This window comes from Poecilia reticulata, linkage group LG19, assembly GCF_000633615.1.
Source record: "Poecilia reticulata strain Guanapo linkage group LG19, Guppy_female_1.0+MT, whole genome shotgun sequence".
Classification (NCBI taxonomy): Eukaryota; Metazoa; Chordata; class Actinopteri; order Cyprinodontiformes; family Poeciliidae; genus Poecilia; species Poecilia reticulata.
The window spans coordinates 10,975,191-10,987,429 of record NC_024349.1 but is presented as its reverse complement, the minus strand read 5'-3'; the positions used below and the strand labels follow the sequence as shown (position 1 = coordinate 10,987,429).

Here is a 12,239-nt window from a genome sequence, read left to right as displayed (position 1 = left end):
GAGAGAGAGAGGGGGGAAAACTTGAAGAGGTAAACTACCAGCAAATATTTACCGTAGCGTCTGCTCTTTTATTTTATATCTACAGATACACGTTCGTCTTCGCGCGAAACTTGGCGTTAATTAGGTCTTCTCCGCTGCTGCCGAGTAGGTTTGCGCGACATCTAGGAAGACCGTGTATATGTTTTTAAAGAGATTGTAAATGTAATATATGGGAGTCGAGAGTTGAAGCTGAAAAAAATATGGGGCTGACGATACATAACTGGGAGAAGCGGTGTTAACTTGTATTCCCCTGCTGAACGTCTTTTCTTCCTCCGGGCTCTTACTATTTCTCCTCATGGGGAGGCATTTGATAGTTAATGGTGATAAACGGGACGTTAATAATTCCACTTTTTCTTCTTATTATAATTATTTTCTCAACAAATTGTCTGCATTTATAACCCTTCTCGTACGTCATGTAGTTTAAACGTTAAATATCCCCTAGGAGGAGGAAGTATWAAGAAACCGAACAAGGATAAAGAGGCGACAGCTTGGGTACATTTGTATTTATGTTGATCTTATTGTGCTATGTAGCGCAACCTGGAAGTGCTAAAATAAATTAAACGCGTTCCGCTTTAAGTCAGTGCGTTTTTATGCAAACAAATGATCGATTTAACAAACAGCCAATTAAAGTCTAAAATGATCCAAATCACTTTCAAGTGTAACCAACTGTTTCAAGGAGGAATCCGAGTAAAGGTGGGCCGATGTTAAACGCCGCGCAAATGAGGTTAAATATTTATTCTAGCCAGTTTACGTACGTTACCACGCGTTTGTAACTTATTAACAACCCTTTTATGTCCACTTAAGCCGTAAAATTCGGCGTTTTTTACGAGCGTTTAGAGGTGAAAGCTATCGATTCATCACCAGAGGCACCTTAAGAGGCGGGTTAACAGAGTGAAGTGACAGATCACACAGCCAGTGACGTGCCTCTCGGAGTGAGCTCATACATAAAGATTGACGTGCGCTTTATCAAACCAGGGATCGGATCTCGCCTTTACAGCCAATATTGAAGTTGCTGGGGAGGGCGCATTAGCGTTAGGTGAGGTTTAATGAGACTCCATTGGATTGTAATCAGCGTCATGTCGGATTCATGTAAACTACAACATTGTAACAAAATGGCGACCGCTAGTTTAGGTGACATCGGGGGTAAAGCTGGCAGCACTTGACGTTTATCAGCCCAACTCGGCGGAGCGCGACTCACGGGGGTTTGTTACGCAGCTATTACTGCTTTTCTTCTCCTTTCTTCGGATAAACGGCTCCGTGGGGGGGTAAACATGGTGTCGGAGCAGCTGTCAGGATGTGAGCATTGATTATACGGGTGTCATTAAGGCTCGCGCTGATCGGGTTGCTCGTTTGTCGAGCTGTCAAAAAGTGTCGCGCGGACATCTAACGGTTAAAACTTTGGCTTCTTGTTCTGCTTTCTCCATTTTATGTATTTTTAAACCAGACACTTAACGCAGTTGTGTTTTTTTTTTTGTTTTTTTTTTTCCAAAAATAACGCGGTGTTGAAATAAATGTAAACTTTCGAAGGAATCTGAAACCAAAAATATGGATCTGTCGAAGACAGCGAGTAGTTTTCCACAGGTCATGAGAAGTTTCTAGATAGCTGTCATAGTGTGAATAACTTGCCCTTTTTTATTTGAGAAAACGGTCTCTTTTGAATTGGACATCTGGTTTGGTGTGCGGATTATGGTGTCAGACTACGGATTAAGTCACTTTGATTTCCTTAGCAGCAGCCATGACAGCGCCTGCATCTGTTTTTATCCATCTGTTTCTCGTGTGTTGGCACATCTTTAAAAAGTCCTGCATTCCTTAGCTGTAACCTTTTTATACTACACGGCTAGTGTTAATGTTTAGAAATCAGGGCATCTGATGTGCTTGTTTTATTCATACCTAACACGACATGTTATGATCACTAGCCCCTTGCAAAAGTATTCACACCCCTGGAACATCTCCATATTTTCTCAGCAACCACAAGATTTAATATATTTTCAATGATGAATTGTTTCTGTTATGGACCAATGCAAAGTAGTGCTTACTTGTGAAGTGGAGGGAAAGTGATGCATGCTCTTCATTTTTTTATACAAATAAAAATCTGTAAAGTATGACATTCATTTGTGCTCAGAGCCACTCATACTTTATAAATCTGGAAAATGAAATGTTTGCACATTTTTCAAAATATTTTAAGTCATATGTGATAAACGGCGATTTCCATTGATTCTCATTTAGCTAGATCCAGACTTTGACTAAGCCATTTTAAGACATGACATTGCTTTAATCTAAATGATCCAATGGTTTCTCAGGCTGTGTGTTAAGGGTTTGTTGTCCTGCTGAAAGGTGAACTTCMGCCTCAGTCAGAAGTCTTTTGCAGCTTCTAACAGGTGTTTTACTAGGAATGCCCTATATACTTGCTTATTTCATTGCCTTATCAACTCTCATCAGCTTCCCAGTCCCTACTGGATAAAATCAGCATGACGCTGCCACTACCTTGAAGGGGTTTTGTCCAGGCTAATATGCAGTGCTTGATTTCTGCTACACAGTTTTTCACACAGCCCAAGAAAGAAAAAAGTGCTCTCATCTGACCAAAGAACCACATGTTTACAGTGTCCCTAAATGGCTTRTGAAACAGTGCAGACAGTATTTTTATGGCTTCCTTTCAACAACGACTTTCTTTTTGCTACTCACCTATAAAGGCCAGATTTGTGATATGCATAACGAATATTGTTTTTATAACATGACCCTGCTTTSAACTTCTCAWARACCGTAACCTAACCTGTCTGGTGTGTTCCTTGTTTTGTGGCTCACTAATGTTCTCTAACAATCATCCGAAACCTGTTAGATTACGCTACAATCAGGTGTACTCTATTTACTAATTAGGAAACCTCTGAAGCCAGTTTATTGCACTGGATTGTATTTAGTGCTGTCACAATAAAGCACACTTATAGATTTGTATACGTAAAAAGTTTTGAACACTGTTTTAAATTTCTACCATTTAACTACTTTGTGTTGATTTGTCACCAATCAGTTTAAAGCTGATTTATACCATATCTGTGAATATTGTACATATTGTGAGTAGTAATTAAATCGTCTCAATATTCATTTGTTTTTCTGTTTCCTTTTGCAGATTTGATCTCGGATTTTAATACAGACCTATTCCAGGTCATGTGATACCTACACCAGTGTGGAATTTACTCGTGCCAACTTTTCCTCAAGCTCACCCTTGGACCCTGAGGACATATTTCTGGATGCTGTTGTGGAACCTAACTTCCTGACCTTTTACCCAAGGATGTGGATGTACCTTGCTTTCGGCTGCAGAAAGAGGGAATCTTTATGGATCACGTTTCTGTGAGGCTTATTGTTCAACCATGGTAAAACTTGCAAACCCTCTCTACACGGAGTGGATTCTCGAAGCAATACAGAAAATTAAGAGGCAAAAGCAGAGGCCTTCTGAGGAGCGAATTTGTCATGCGGTGTCCACGTTGCATGGACTGGACAAGAAGATCGTCCTTGAGCAGTTGGATTTAAGTGTTCATGATGGCTCTGTCCTTAAGGTTACAAATAAAGGAAGCGCCTCCTACAAAGACCCAGGAAACCCTGGAAGAATCGGATCAATATTGCCTGCAAATGCACCTTTGCCGTCAAAGGAATCTATATGGAATTCAAGTGATCTGCGCCATATCGATTGGAATAAAATACTCAGGAGGGCCATCGAGGGTCTGGATGATACCCATGGCTCCTCACTTAAGAACATTGAGCGATATCTGAGGAATCAGGACGATCTGTCAGAAGTTGTTGATAATACCGCTTTCCGTCAGAGGTTACGGCTAGCCGCGAAGCGGTCAGTCAACAATGGCAGGCTGTTAAAAAACGGCCCTCGGTATAAACTCAGCCATGGCAGCRTGGAGGGAAGGAACCCCAGGTGTCCAAGTGCTTCCCCCTTGGTCCTGTCATCAGTGACACTCCTCCCTCATGAGCGCGAGCAGGTATACACACCTTGACTTTTGCACTCTCACTCACTTACTCCAAGCTAAAAAAACTAAAAAAAAAAAAAAAGTTTTTAAACAATGATGCAGGGAGCATTATCCCTAAAGGCCAGGGACAGTTGTGAGTCTTTGAAGTGAGATTATGTTAAAAAAATTTAGACAGATAAAATCTTACCTGCAATACAGGAATCTTTTGGTTCAACTCCACATTAGTAGGTCCAAGTGGGTAAAGCGAGGAGGGTCCGTGCATCCTGAAATGTTTTAAATGTAAGTATCTAAAATCAAGGCCTAAAGAATTAATAAAAAAAAAAAATTACGTTGGCCTTAAATATGTGAATCACAGATCTTAAATTTTGTGGCAGCATTACTATTTAATCTCTCATATACTATGTAGGTTTTTTTTTTCCCCATGAGACTTTCCCATCAGGCAAATGTTTGTGTCACTTTATTGTGTTGTGTGACTCAAGGCGGTTGARACTACTGGTAGCTATCTGCTAATTTATACTTGCTAGCTAGCAAATGTATATTAGCAGCTATGTTAGAAGGAACTATTGGTTCTGGTTCCTGGAGTGGAAATGGAGGGAGGAGATAAACTAGCCATCTAAAATAAAAGGCTAGCAAGCTCGCTTTTCTGCCTCTGTCAAAGGTTAAGTGCAAACTTATCGCCAGTAGGGTGGACATTGTTCATCTTCGCCATTGGATCACTTCCGTTGCCAACCCATACAATGCTACATTTATTCTGTGTAAAAAAAAAAGTTCTTAAGAAGTCTTAAATTTGGTGAAATTGGTGAAACCTGCTGAAACCCTGAGTGAGAGAGTTGGCCAAGACCAAGACTGACTTTTATCGTCCTAAAACGACTCCAGCCCACTTCCAAGAGAAGATGGGGGGTCAGAGTGGGTGCACCACCAATAATCAACCTGAGAGCTTAACATTTAAAGCAYACTTACCAGTGGGGATGACTACCTCATGTAAAAGTAAAGCTCTTCCTCTGGAATCCATGAGCCGCTGCTGCTTTGAGGGTACCACAAGGAAGAAGTTCTCTTTAAGGGATAGGTTAGTGTCATGAAACCAAAAACCAATAAAAAAAGGTGACAGCAATGTTTAAAACTCCTGARTTAGCTTTGATTTTCATCTGCCTAATTGAAGACAAGAAAGCAAGAAAACCACTGAGCTTCAGAATTAATACAAAGTTAATTAGCATTGGTAAACATGAGCTCACATTCTATTTCCTGCTGGCATTTGTCGTGGAGTTTGATTGGATGAATGCGCCAGAGCAGACCTTACAGCTGATATTTAATGCTAGCTGCATAAATGCCATCTTCGACTCAGTTCTTAGACGCTGCTGGTCTTTTAAAAATTAGGTTATTGAATCCTCCTCTAGTCTAAGCACAGTGTTGAACTGCCTCTTGCAGCAGAGCCGGTGCTGATTATAGTTTAGCTGCTTATGAAATGTTCATAACCACAGGATGTTGCTTAAAACAGCGTGAATAAATTGAGTTGATGATAACGGGCTAGTTGTTTGAAGTTACATTAGGATAAAAGTGTGATCTGTGTAATCTAGAACTGATAAATTCACAAATTTTTGCTGGTTCTCTGGCTGTGGAAACCAAGCTACTACTTTTTCTTGATTGAACCAGTTGACCACTGACAGTTATTCTTCATAAACTGCCATGGCGTTTTGGGGAATGTGAGTTGTTTTAAGGTGGTAGGGGTCTGCTTCAGTCTTGATCTATTCACCAACCTTTATCTTTTGCTTCAAAGTCTTAACTAATCTGAATTTGTGCTTAACAAAGATACTAAAGCAGCCAGACATGGAAGGTAGGATACCGAAGCTGCTATCTGAACAAAACTGGTCCACAAGGGATGATGTGGTGCAGGTTTTAGATGTTTCCCTGCTCGAGCACAGCTGACTTAAATGAGGGGATCATTAGCAAGCAGCTGCACAACTTGAAAACAGGCTTAGGAGTTAATTTAATGATTTGAATCAGGTGTTGGAGCAGGGGCACATCTAAACTTTTTAGGACATGTGCCTTTGAGGAGCAAATTGGCCCACCTCTGCTGCGAAATCACGTAAAAATAATTTAGACACTGCTTAGAAATGCGATGGGCATTGCTTTCTATTTGTCTTGCTAGTATTTGATAAAGTCTCCCATAAAAACAAGCGTCCATGACGTCACGTAATACAGCTGCTCAGATTTCTTTTCTTTTCTCCTTATTTCTGTTTCAAACCAAATGCCCCCTTCACAGGTGTTTATTGTTACCTGCTGATCAGCTCCACTCATGTGCCTCTTGTGATGTCATCCACCCAAATACAAGCAAAGAAGAATTATTTTTTAACAAAAACTGACTTCAAATGTCTTGAACTTTCCATTTTAAAATGCACTGCAAGGTTGTGAAAGGTAAAGGTTGTTTTTTTTTGTCCAAAATGAATTTAAAGCCTGGATAGTGTTTTTTCTTTGTAGGAATTTKACTACTAAAGCCTTAATATTTGGGGTTTTTAGATGTCACTTAGAGTCCATCCTTTTACGTCCGTGTCGCTAGTTCCATAACAAGAGAGCTTGGATTATCAGAAAGTCATGCTGACAGTGTGTGTGGTAGGCAGTCTGCAGTGGTCTTCCCACAGGTTATGCAACCCTATCCTAATGACCTTAAAGGATGGGACTGACTTGTCTTACGAGCTGCAATAGAACARCTATTTTATTGGTAATTTGTAGGGGGCATGAGAATGTGTTGAGTAAGGAACCCTTTGGTGCTCTCTGCCTGCATGCAGCTGTTATGAGCTTCRTGCAAACAAACATGCCAGAGGGAGGAAATAAGAACCTGACAAACAAACTTCCAGGTTACCGATACCGCTGCTCTCGCCTCCTCCTGTGTTTCTTTTTTCTGATGCCTTTGCAATACGAAACGTCCTAGAAATGGCAGCACTTATGCTAATTGCAATGTGATTTGTAGTTTTTGATGGAAAACAGTTGTCGTTTTGCAGCTTCTGTTAAGCGCAATGTGCAGTCGTCTGGTTTTGTTGTGGAGGCTTTTAACGTATCTCGTGTTGGGGCTTATCGAGATTAAGCGCGGTCTCATGCTTTATGCACAAGTTGTGCAGCTGAAGTGGTGAGCTGCATCAGGCAACAGAGATGTCACCCCACTCCCCGGCAGTTTCGCAGTGAATAATCAGGAAGCGACACCTTGATACTGCAGCCACAACTGTGACTGTTGTCTGTGGTCAGGCCAAAAGTGAAACCGAGAAGTGCTGCAGAGACACTGTGTCCTGCGACGGCTCTCAGGAAGGGCCCCACTGTTTTCCATTTGGAACATTTCAACCCCTCGCTCCCGGCCCTTGATGACATCACCACACCAGTTCAGGTTTAACATTTACTTCAAAGGATGAGACGTTTCTGCCTGCTTAGCTGTTAAGGCGCAACGAGAGAGAGCGTGTGTGTGCGTGCTGATAATGAGAGATACTTTGAGGTTAAAAAAAGAGCAGTCTTGGTTTTAGAGTTTATTAGATTCTGAAGAGACTCTGGCAGGAACAAAGACAAGGAATGAGAGTGTTTTTTTTTTTGTTTTTTTCCCCTGCTGTGTTATGCAACCACTTGAGCTCCCTCTCGCTCTACCAGCAGTGTTCTAATAGGACCCCACCCCCTCACTCAGGACAGCCTGCTCTTTTGAAGCAGCATAATTTCCTGTAATGTTCTTAATTTAGAATCCCCAAGTAAATCATCAGCATCTCTACAGCTGTGTTTATTTTTTGCATTTTAGCCTCTTATAAATTGCAAATTGCTATTGATTATAATCACTAGAGCAAAACAAAAAAAAAAAAGAAAGAAATCCTCATGGAAATGAATCTAGTTCCTGGGTTAGACTTTGTAGCTCAGAGCTTGTTATGATCCTCTGTTTGGAAATGTTACTACATTGTCAGTTTGCTTGCTAATTTTTTTGTAACTCAAAAATATAAAACACGAATTAATCAATCAACCAAAGATCAGAAACAGCCAATCGATTTCCCTATTTCCTACCTTTTGAACGCATAACAACTAACTAAAGTTTTTGGTGCATAAATGTATCAACTGGGAGGATGTACTTTGAGCTTTGAATAAAAGTCAGATATTTTCTGTTCTRTTCCAGACTACTACTTTGGAAGAGAGGCTGTAGCTAATGTGGTTCTTACATGCGATGTTTCCCCCTTATGTTGTTGTTTAGACATGGGGTAACATGAGATTATCATAGTATGGTGGTCTTGAGGAAAGTAGAATGATTTCACTCTTTGTAGAATAACTAAAATATATGTTTTATGTTAGCTGGGCTATCTGCTGCAGTATAAAGCCTGCAGTCAACTGCTTTCCAAACTTATCACTTGTAGCTTGCCAACTGTTTTGAAGCAGTGTCATATGATCCCGCTTAGTTTCCACAAGACAGTCTGTTTTAATGAGCGGGAGTGTTTGCAAAGAGMTGAATTTCTCTTTCTTGTTGATGAAGTAAAAGTATAGTTTCTCTTTTTAGGCCAGCTGACARGCAGCGGGCACCAACAAATGGAAGAAAGGGAATGCTTCATTAATCTGCACTCGATAAAGCCAGAAAAAAACTCAAGTCGCTCTGGCTCCTTCTCCAACAACTCATTAAAAGCACTGCAAAACATTGAAGTGGTATGATGAAAAGGTTCGTAGTATTGAAACGCAAAGTGTCGKTATGCTGAACGACCCGTGTCTGGTTGGTTAGAGTAAAACGTTTTTTKGGGGGGTTTTTTAACGTTTGTCAAAGCTGCATGAATTGCTTTCGACCGTTGATTAAGTATTCTTTAGTATTTTAAGTATTTTTTTACTGCAAACTGAGTGAAATCATGTAATAAGAATACCAAACGGTCTTCTGYGGCTATATCAGACAATAACTGTAAAACTCAATTGAGTCCAGTAAATTTTATTACAAGTATTTTTTATCACGCAGTCRCAAATGTTTGTGGACTTTCCTCTTTTCCAGTCGCTTCTGGTTCACCTAATGCCCCAGATATATTGACCTGGCAGGTTGGAAAATAGAGCAATCATCGACGTGGAAGTAAACTGCTTCCCCTCTCTACAACAACACATTGATGGAGCCAGGAACAATGACCAAACGGCCTCTGCTTCCCACCCCCCTGGGCATCATTTGGATGGTGTGACAGATTAAAATAAAAGTGCTCCAGCTCCTCCTACTTTGTGTGTATTGACGTAAATGAAATGACAAATAAAATGTCCACCTCTGTGTGATTGAGTGGAGGCCAGCTCAAGGTCAGCGCCGGGGTAGATTTGAAAGATGCAAATTTGGTTTGACTCAGGATGCTGATCTGCGTCATAGAAACCAGGAACTAATTATGGGCATCCCCAGAGTGCCATTCAGAGCCGTAGTCAGTTGGTAAGGCCTTAGTGTGTAAACTGATGATGAGGTGCGTTATTTATGGTCACACCCAGAGAGTGTTGTTTTCCATTATGAACTTCCTCCCTGTAGTCTGTTTGCTGCTCCGCTTGAGCCGTTTATGTTTGATCTTGATTTCCACATATGATCGGTTGCGTTTAGACTGCTCCTGTGTTAAGTTATGACACTTAAGTTTCCTTTACCTTCCTTCATTCTGAGTGATCAATGGGGAGAAATCCTCTTAAACCTCGAGCTCATATTTTACTCCTGAACTGTGCCATAAGCCCTGAAATGAGTGTTTGTTCTGAGACTTGTAACGTTTACAGTGGATCACGGCAGTAACAATGAGAGCATGTTATATTATTGAGGTAATTTGATTACATGCTGGTTAATCCTTTCAGACTCGAGTGCAAGCTTTAAGAATTGGATTAAGCCCTTAAACTATGATTACCAAGATCACTTACACATTCAGATGTAATGGATAAAARGAGGTGAATCTCAAACGCAGCATTTCTCTTAGGATGAAAGCCATTTATTATTCATTTCTAGTCTGTGAGAACTCCTCTCCCCCCCCCCATTTTCTGAGCTTCTGCTTTCAGAYGATATTTTTGCCACTGTTTTATTAAACCCACAGACTARTTTTATCCTCTTTGACTCAACCAGAGATAATACTACAGTCATCTCTTAAAGTTCGCACCGAAACATGCTAATGGCCACTTCCTATTCATGCGTTTTAAATACTTTCTTTTTGTTCTTTTTCTCCACTCAGCTCCGGGTCGACCCCATCCCAATATGCAGTTTCTGTCTCGGGACGAAGGAGTCAAATCGGGACAAGCGGCCGGAAGAGCTGCTGTCCTGTGCAGACTGTGGAAGCAGTGGTAAGCGAGCTTCTGTAACGCTTCATTGAGCAAATGTTTTCAAAATCATTSCTTTCTGTTACAGATACTAAAGTGATGTTAAAGTAGCACAAAAACTGGAATTGGAATGGATTAGAGGTGGGAAAATGTTYGGAATATCATTGTGGCGTTAAAGAAACCAGCAAATTTTAGCAGTGTACCATTTTATTTGCAAAAGTATTCACATCAAGTGAACATTTTCACATATTATGAGGTAGTTGTAGTTGTGACATAAAAAGTGAAAGAAAGCATATTTTCAAAGTATGCCCCCCCCAAAAAAAACATTGAAAAGCATCAGAGAAAACACTTTGAATAACAACTTTTTTGCTTCTTATGGGCTTTTTATATTTAGAACCAATCAAAGTCAGATTTGATGGATATTGTTTCTGACCAGAAATGTCYTAAACATGGTGCTGCCATCACACCCAACTCTTTTACATAAAAGCCAGATTTGTAGCGTGCAAGAGTAAAAGTTGTCCTGTTGACTGATTCTCCCATCACAGCTTTAGATCTCTGCAGTGAAGTTCAACGGGTTTTAATGCCCTGTATGCCATAACTTATATAAAGCTGAAAACATTTTCAAAAAACCAGCAAACATTTTAAAGGTCCTGCTGAGAGCATAGCCAGTTTCACACAAAAAAGACCTTCAAACAACACATGGTTGTCCTCAAAAACAAACAACCAACAATGCATAGAAGCAATTATTTTAGACTTGCCTCAGTTTTGAAGTTTTATTATAGCAAAAATAATTTATTATACACAGACCAGGGAAGACATTGTTGTAYCCATGAATTTGAAATGATTGAYRAYGCATTGAAGCAAAAATTCTGTTGGCCTCATAAAAAGTAGCATCCTGCTTGAAGATTTATTCAGAAAGTTGCCATGTAAGCAAACTTTCCTGTTCGTTTTTTTTTTTTTTTTGTCGTCACTGAGCATACAACTGTCTTACTAGAGTCAACTTTATGGAAACTGTAAGTGTTTAAATGGACTGGTGGGTTTGTGTTTAGAATCGGTGTAGCGTCACATTGCGGACGGATAATTGACTCATTTGGTGCGAGCTAAGAAGTCGCAGCTTCTGGCGATGCTGAGAGGCTAATTAGATCATGTAGTGCAAATGTAACACATGATAAAACTCCCCCCAAAATATGCACATTCTGCCATTTCCTAAAGGCCAAATTTTTTTTAACATATTCAGTGTGATTTATATATTTTTACAGATGCAAATTTGTTTTACTCTGCTTGACTTTTCTCTAACATTTAAGATGGTGAAATGATGGCCCTTATTAAAAGTCAGATCAATGGTGACTGTTTTTTTTCTTTTCTTTTTTCATCATCTTCTTCTTCATTATTGTGTTTAATGAAGTTTTGCTGGATTGAATGAACAAACAGATGGATTTAGACAATGTGGCATGGAATGCAATTTGGAAATCCATTTTTTTTTCTTGACTTATCCAAACATATAAAAAATCTAACTTTGTGAATTGCAAGTCAGGCAGGAGTAAAACTATTCCAGGTGACTGTCAAAGTCCAAAATCAATACAAGTAATTTTTTTCTCCAGTTCAGGTTGTGGAGTAGAACGTCCCAGTTATGGCCCCGTTCCTGCCTCACAGCAGATTGTTGGTATTCCTTTTAGTGGTCCTTTGTTCCCGTAAAATTACCTCAACCAAGGAGTCATTTATGTTTGAACAATTATTTTAAACGCCGTAAGGAATTGTTCTCCCAGTGACATTTTTATAGCTCAAATTTGACAGAGCGCCGTCGAGGTGGTTTTCATTAACCACTTTTAGTGTACACAAATTGTGCTCTCACTGTAAAACAGCTGTTTTACAACCATGAGAGGGAGCAGCGTGAGAGAGACGCCGAGCTTTTTACATGACTTTCATGGATCGCCTTCCATTAGAAAGAGCTCTGCTGCTGTTTCTGCCTCATTAAGATCAAAT

At 40.1% G+C, this 12,239-nt stretch overlaps 1 protein-coding gene across 5 annotated transcripts in view; it reads left to right on the top strand.

Moving 5' to 3' along the window:
- kat6b (K(lysine) acetyltransferase 6B) overlaps positions 1-12,239 on the top strand; it is a 30,409-nt gene continuing 18,170 nt past the window's right edge. Inside the window, exons 1-3 of one of the 5 annotated variants that reach the window (XM_008436951.1) lie at positions 1-29; positions 3,161-4,019; positions 10,172-10,280. In XM_008436951.1, the coding sequence (XP_008435173.1) occupies positions 3,402-4,019; positions 10,172-10,280 (727 nt within the window). In that variant the 5' untranslated portion in view covers positions 1-29; positions 3,161-3,401. The other 4 variants (XM_008436952.2, XM_008436950.2, XM_008436955.2 and 1 more) reach the window with 4 other exon arrangements.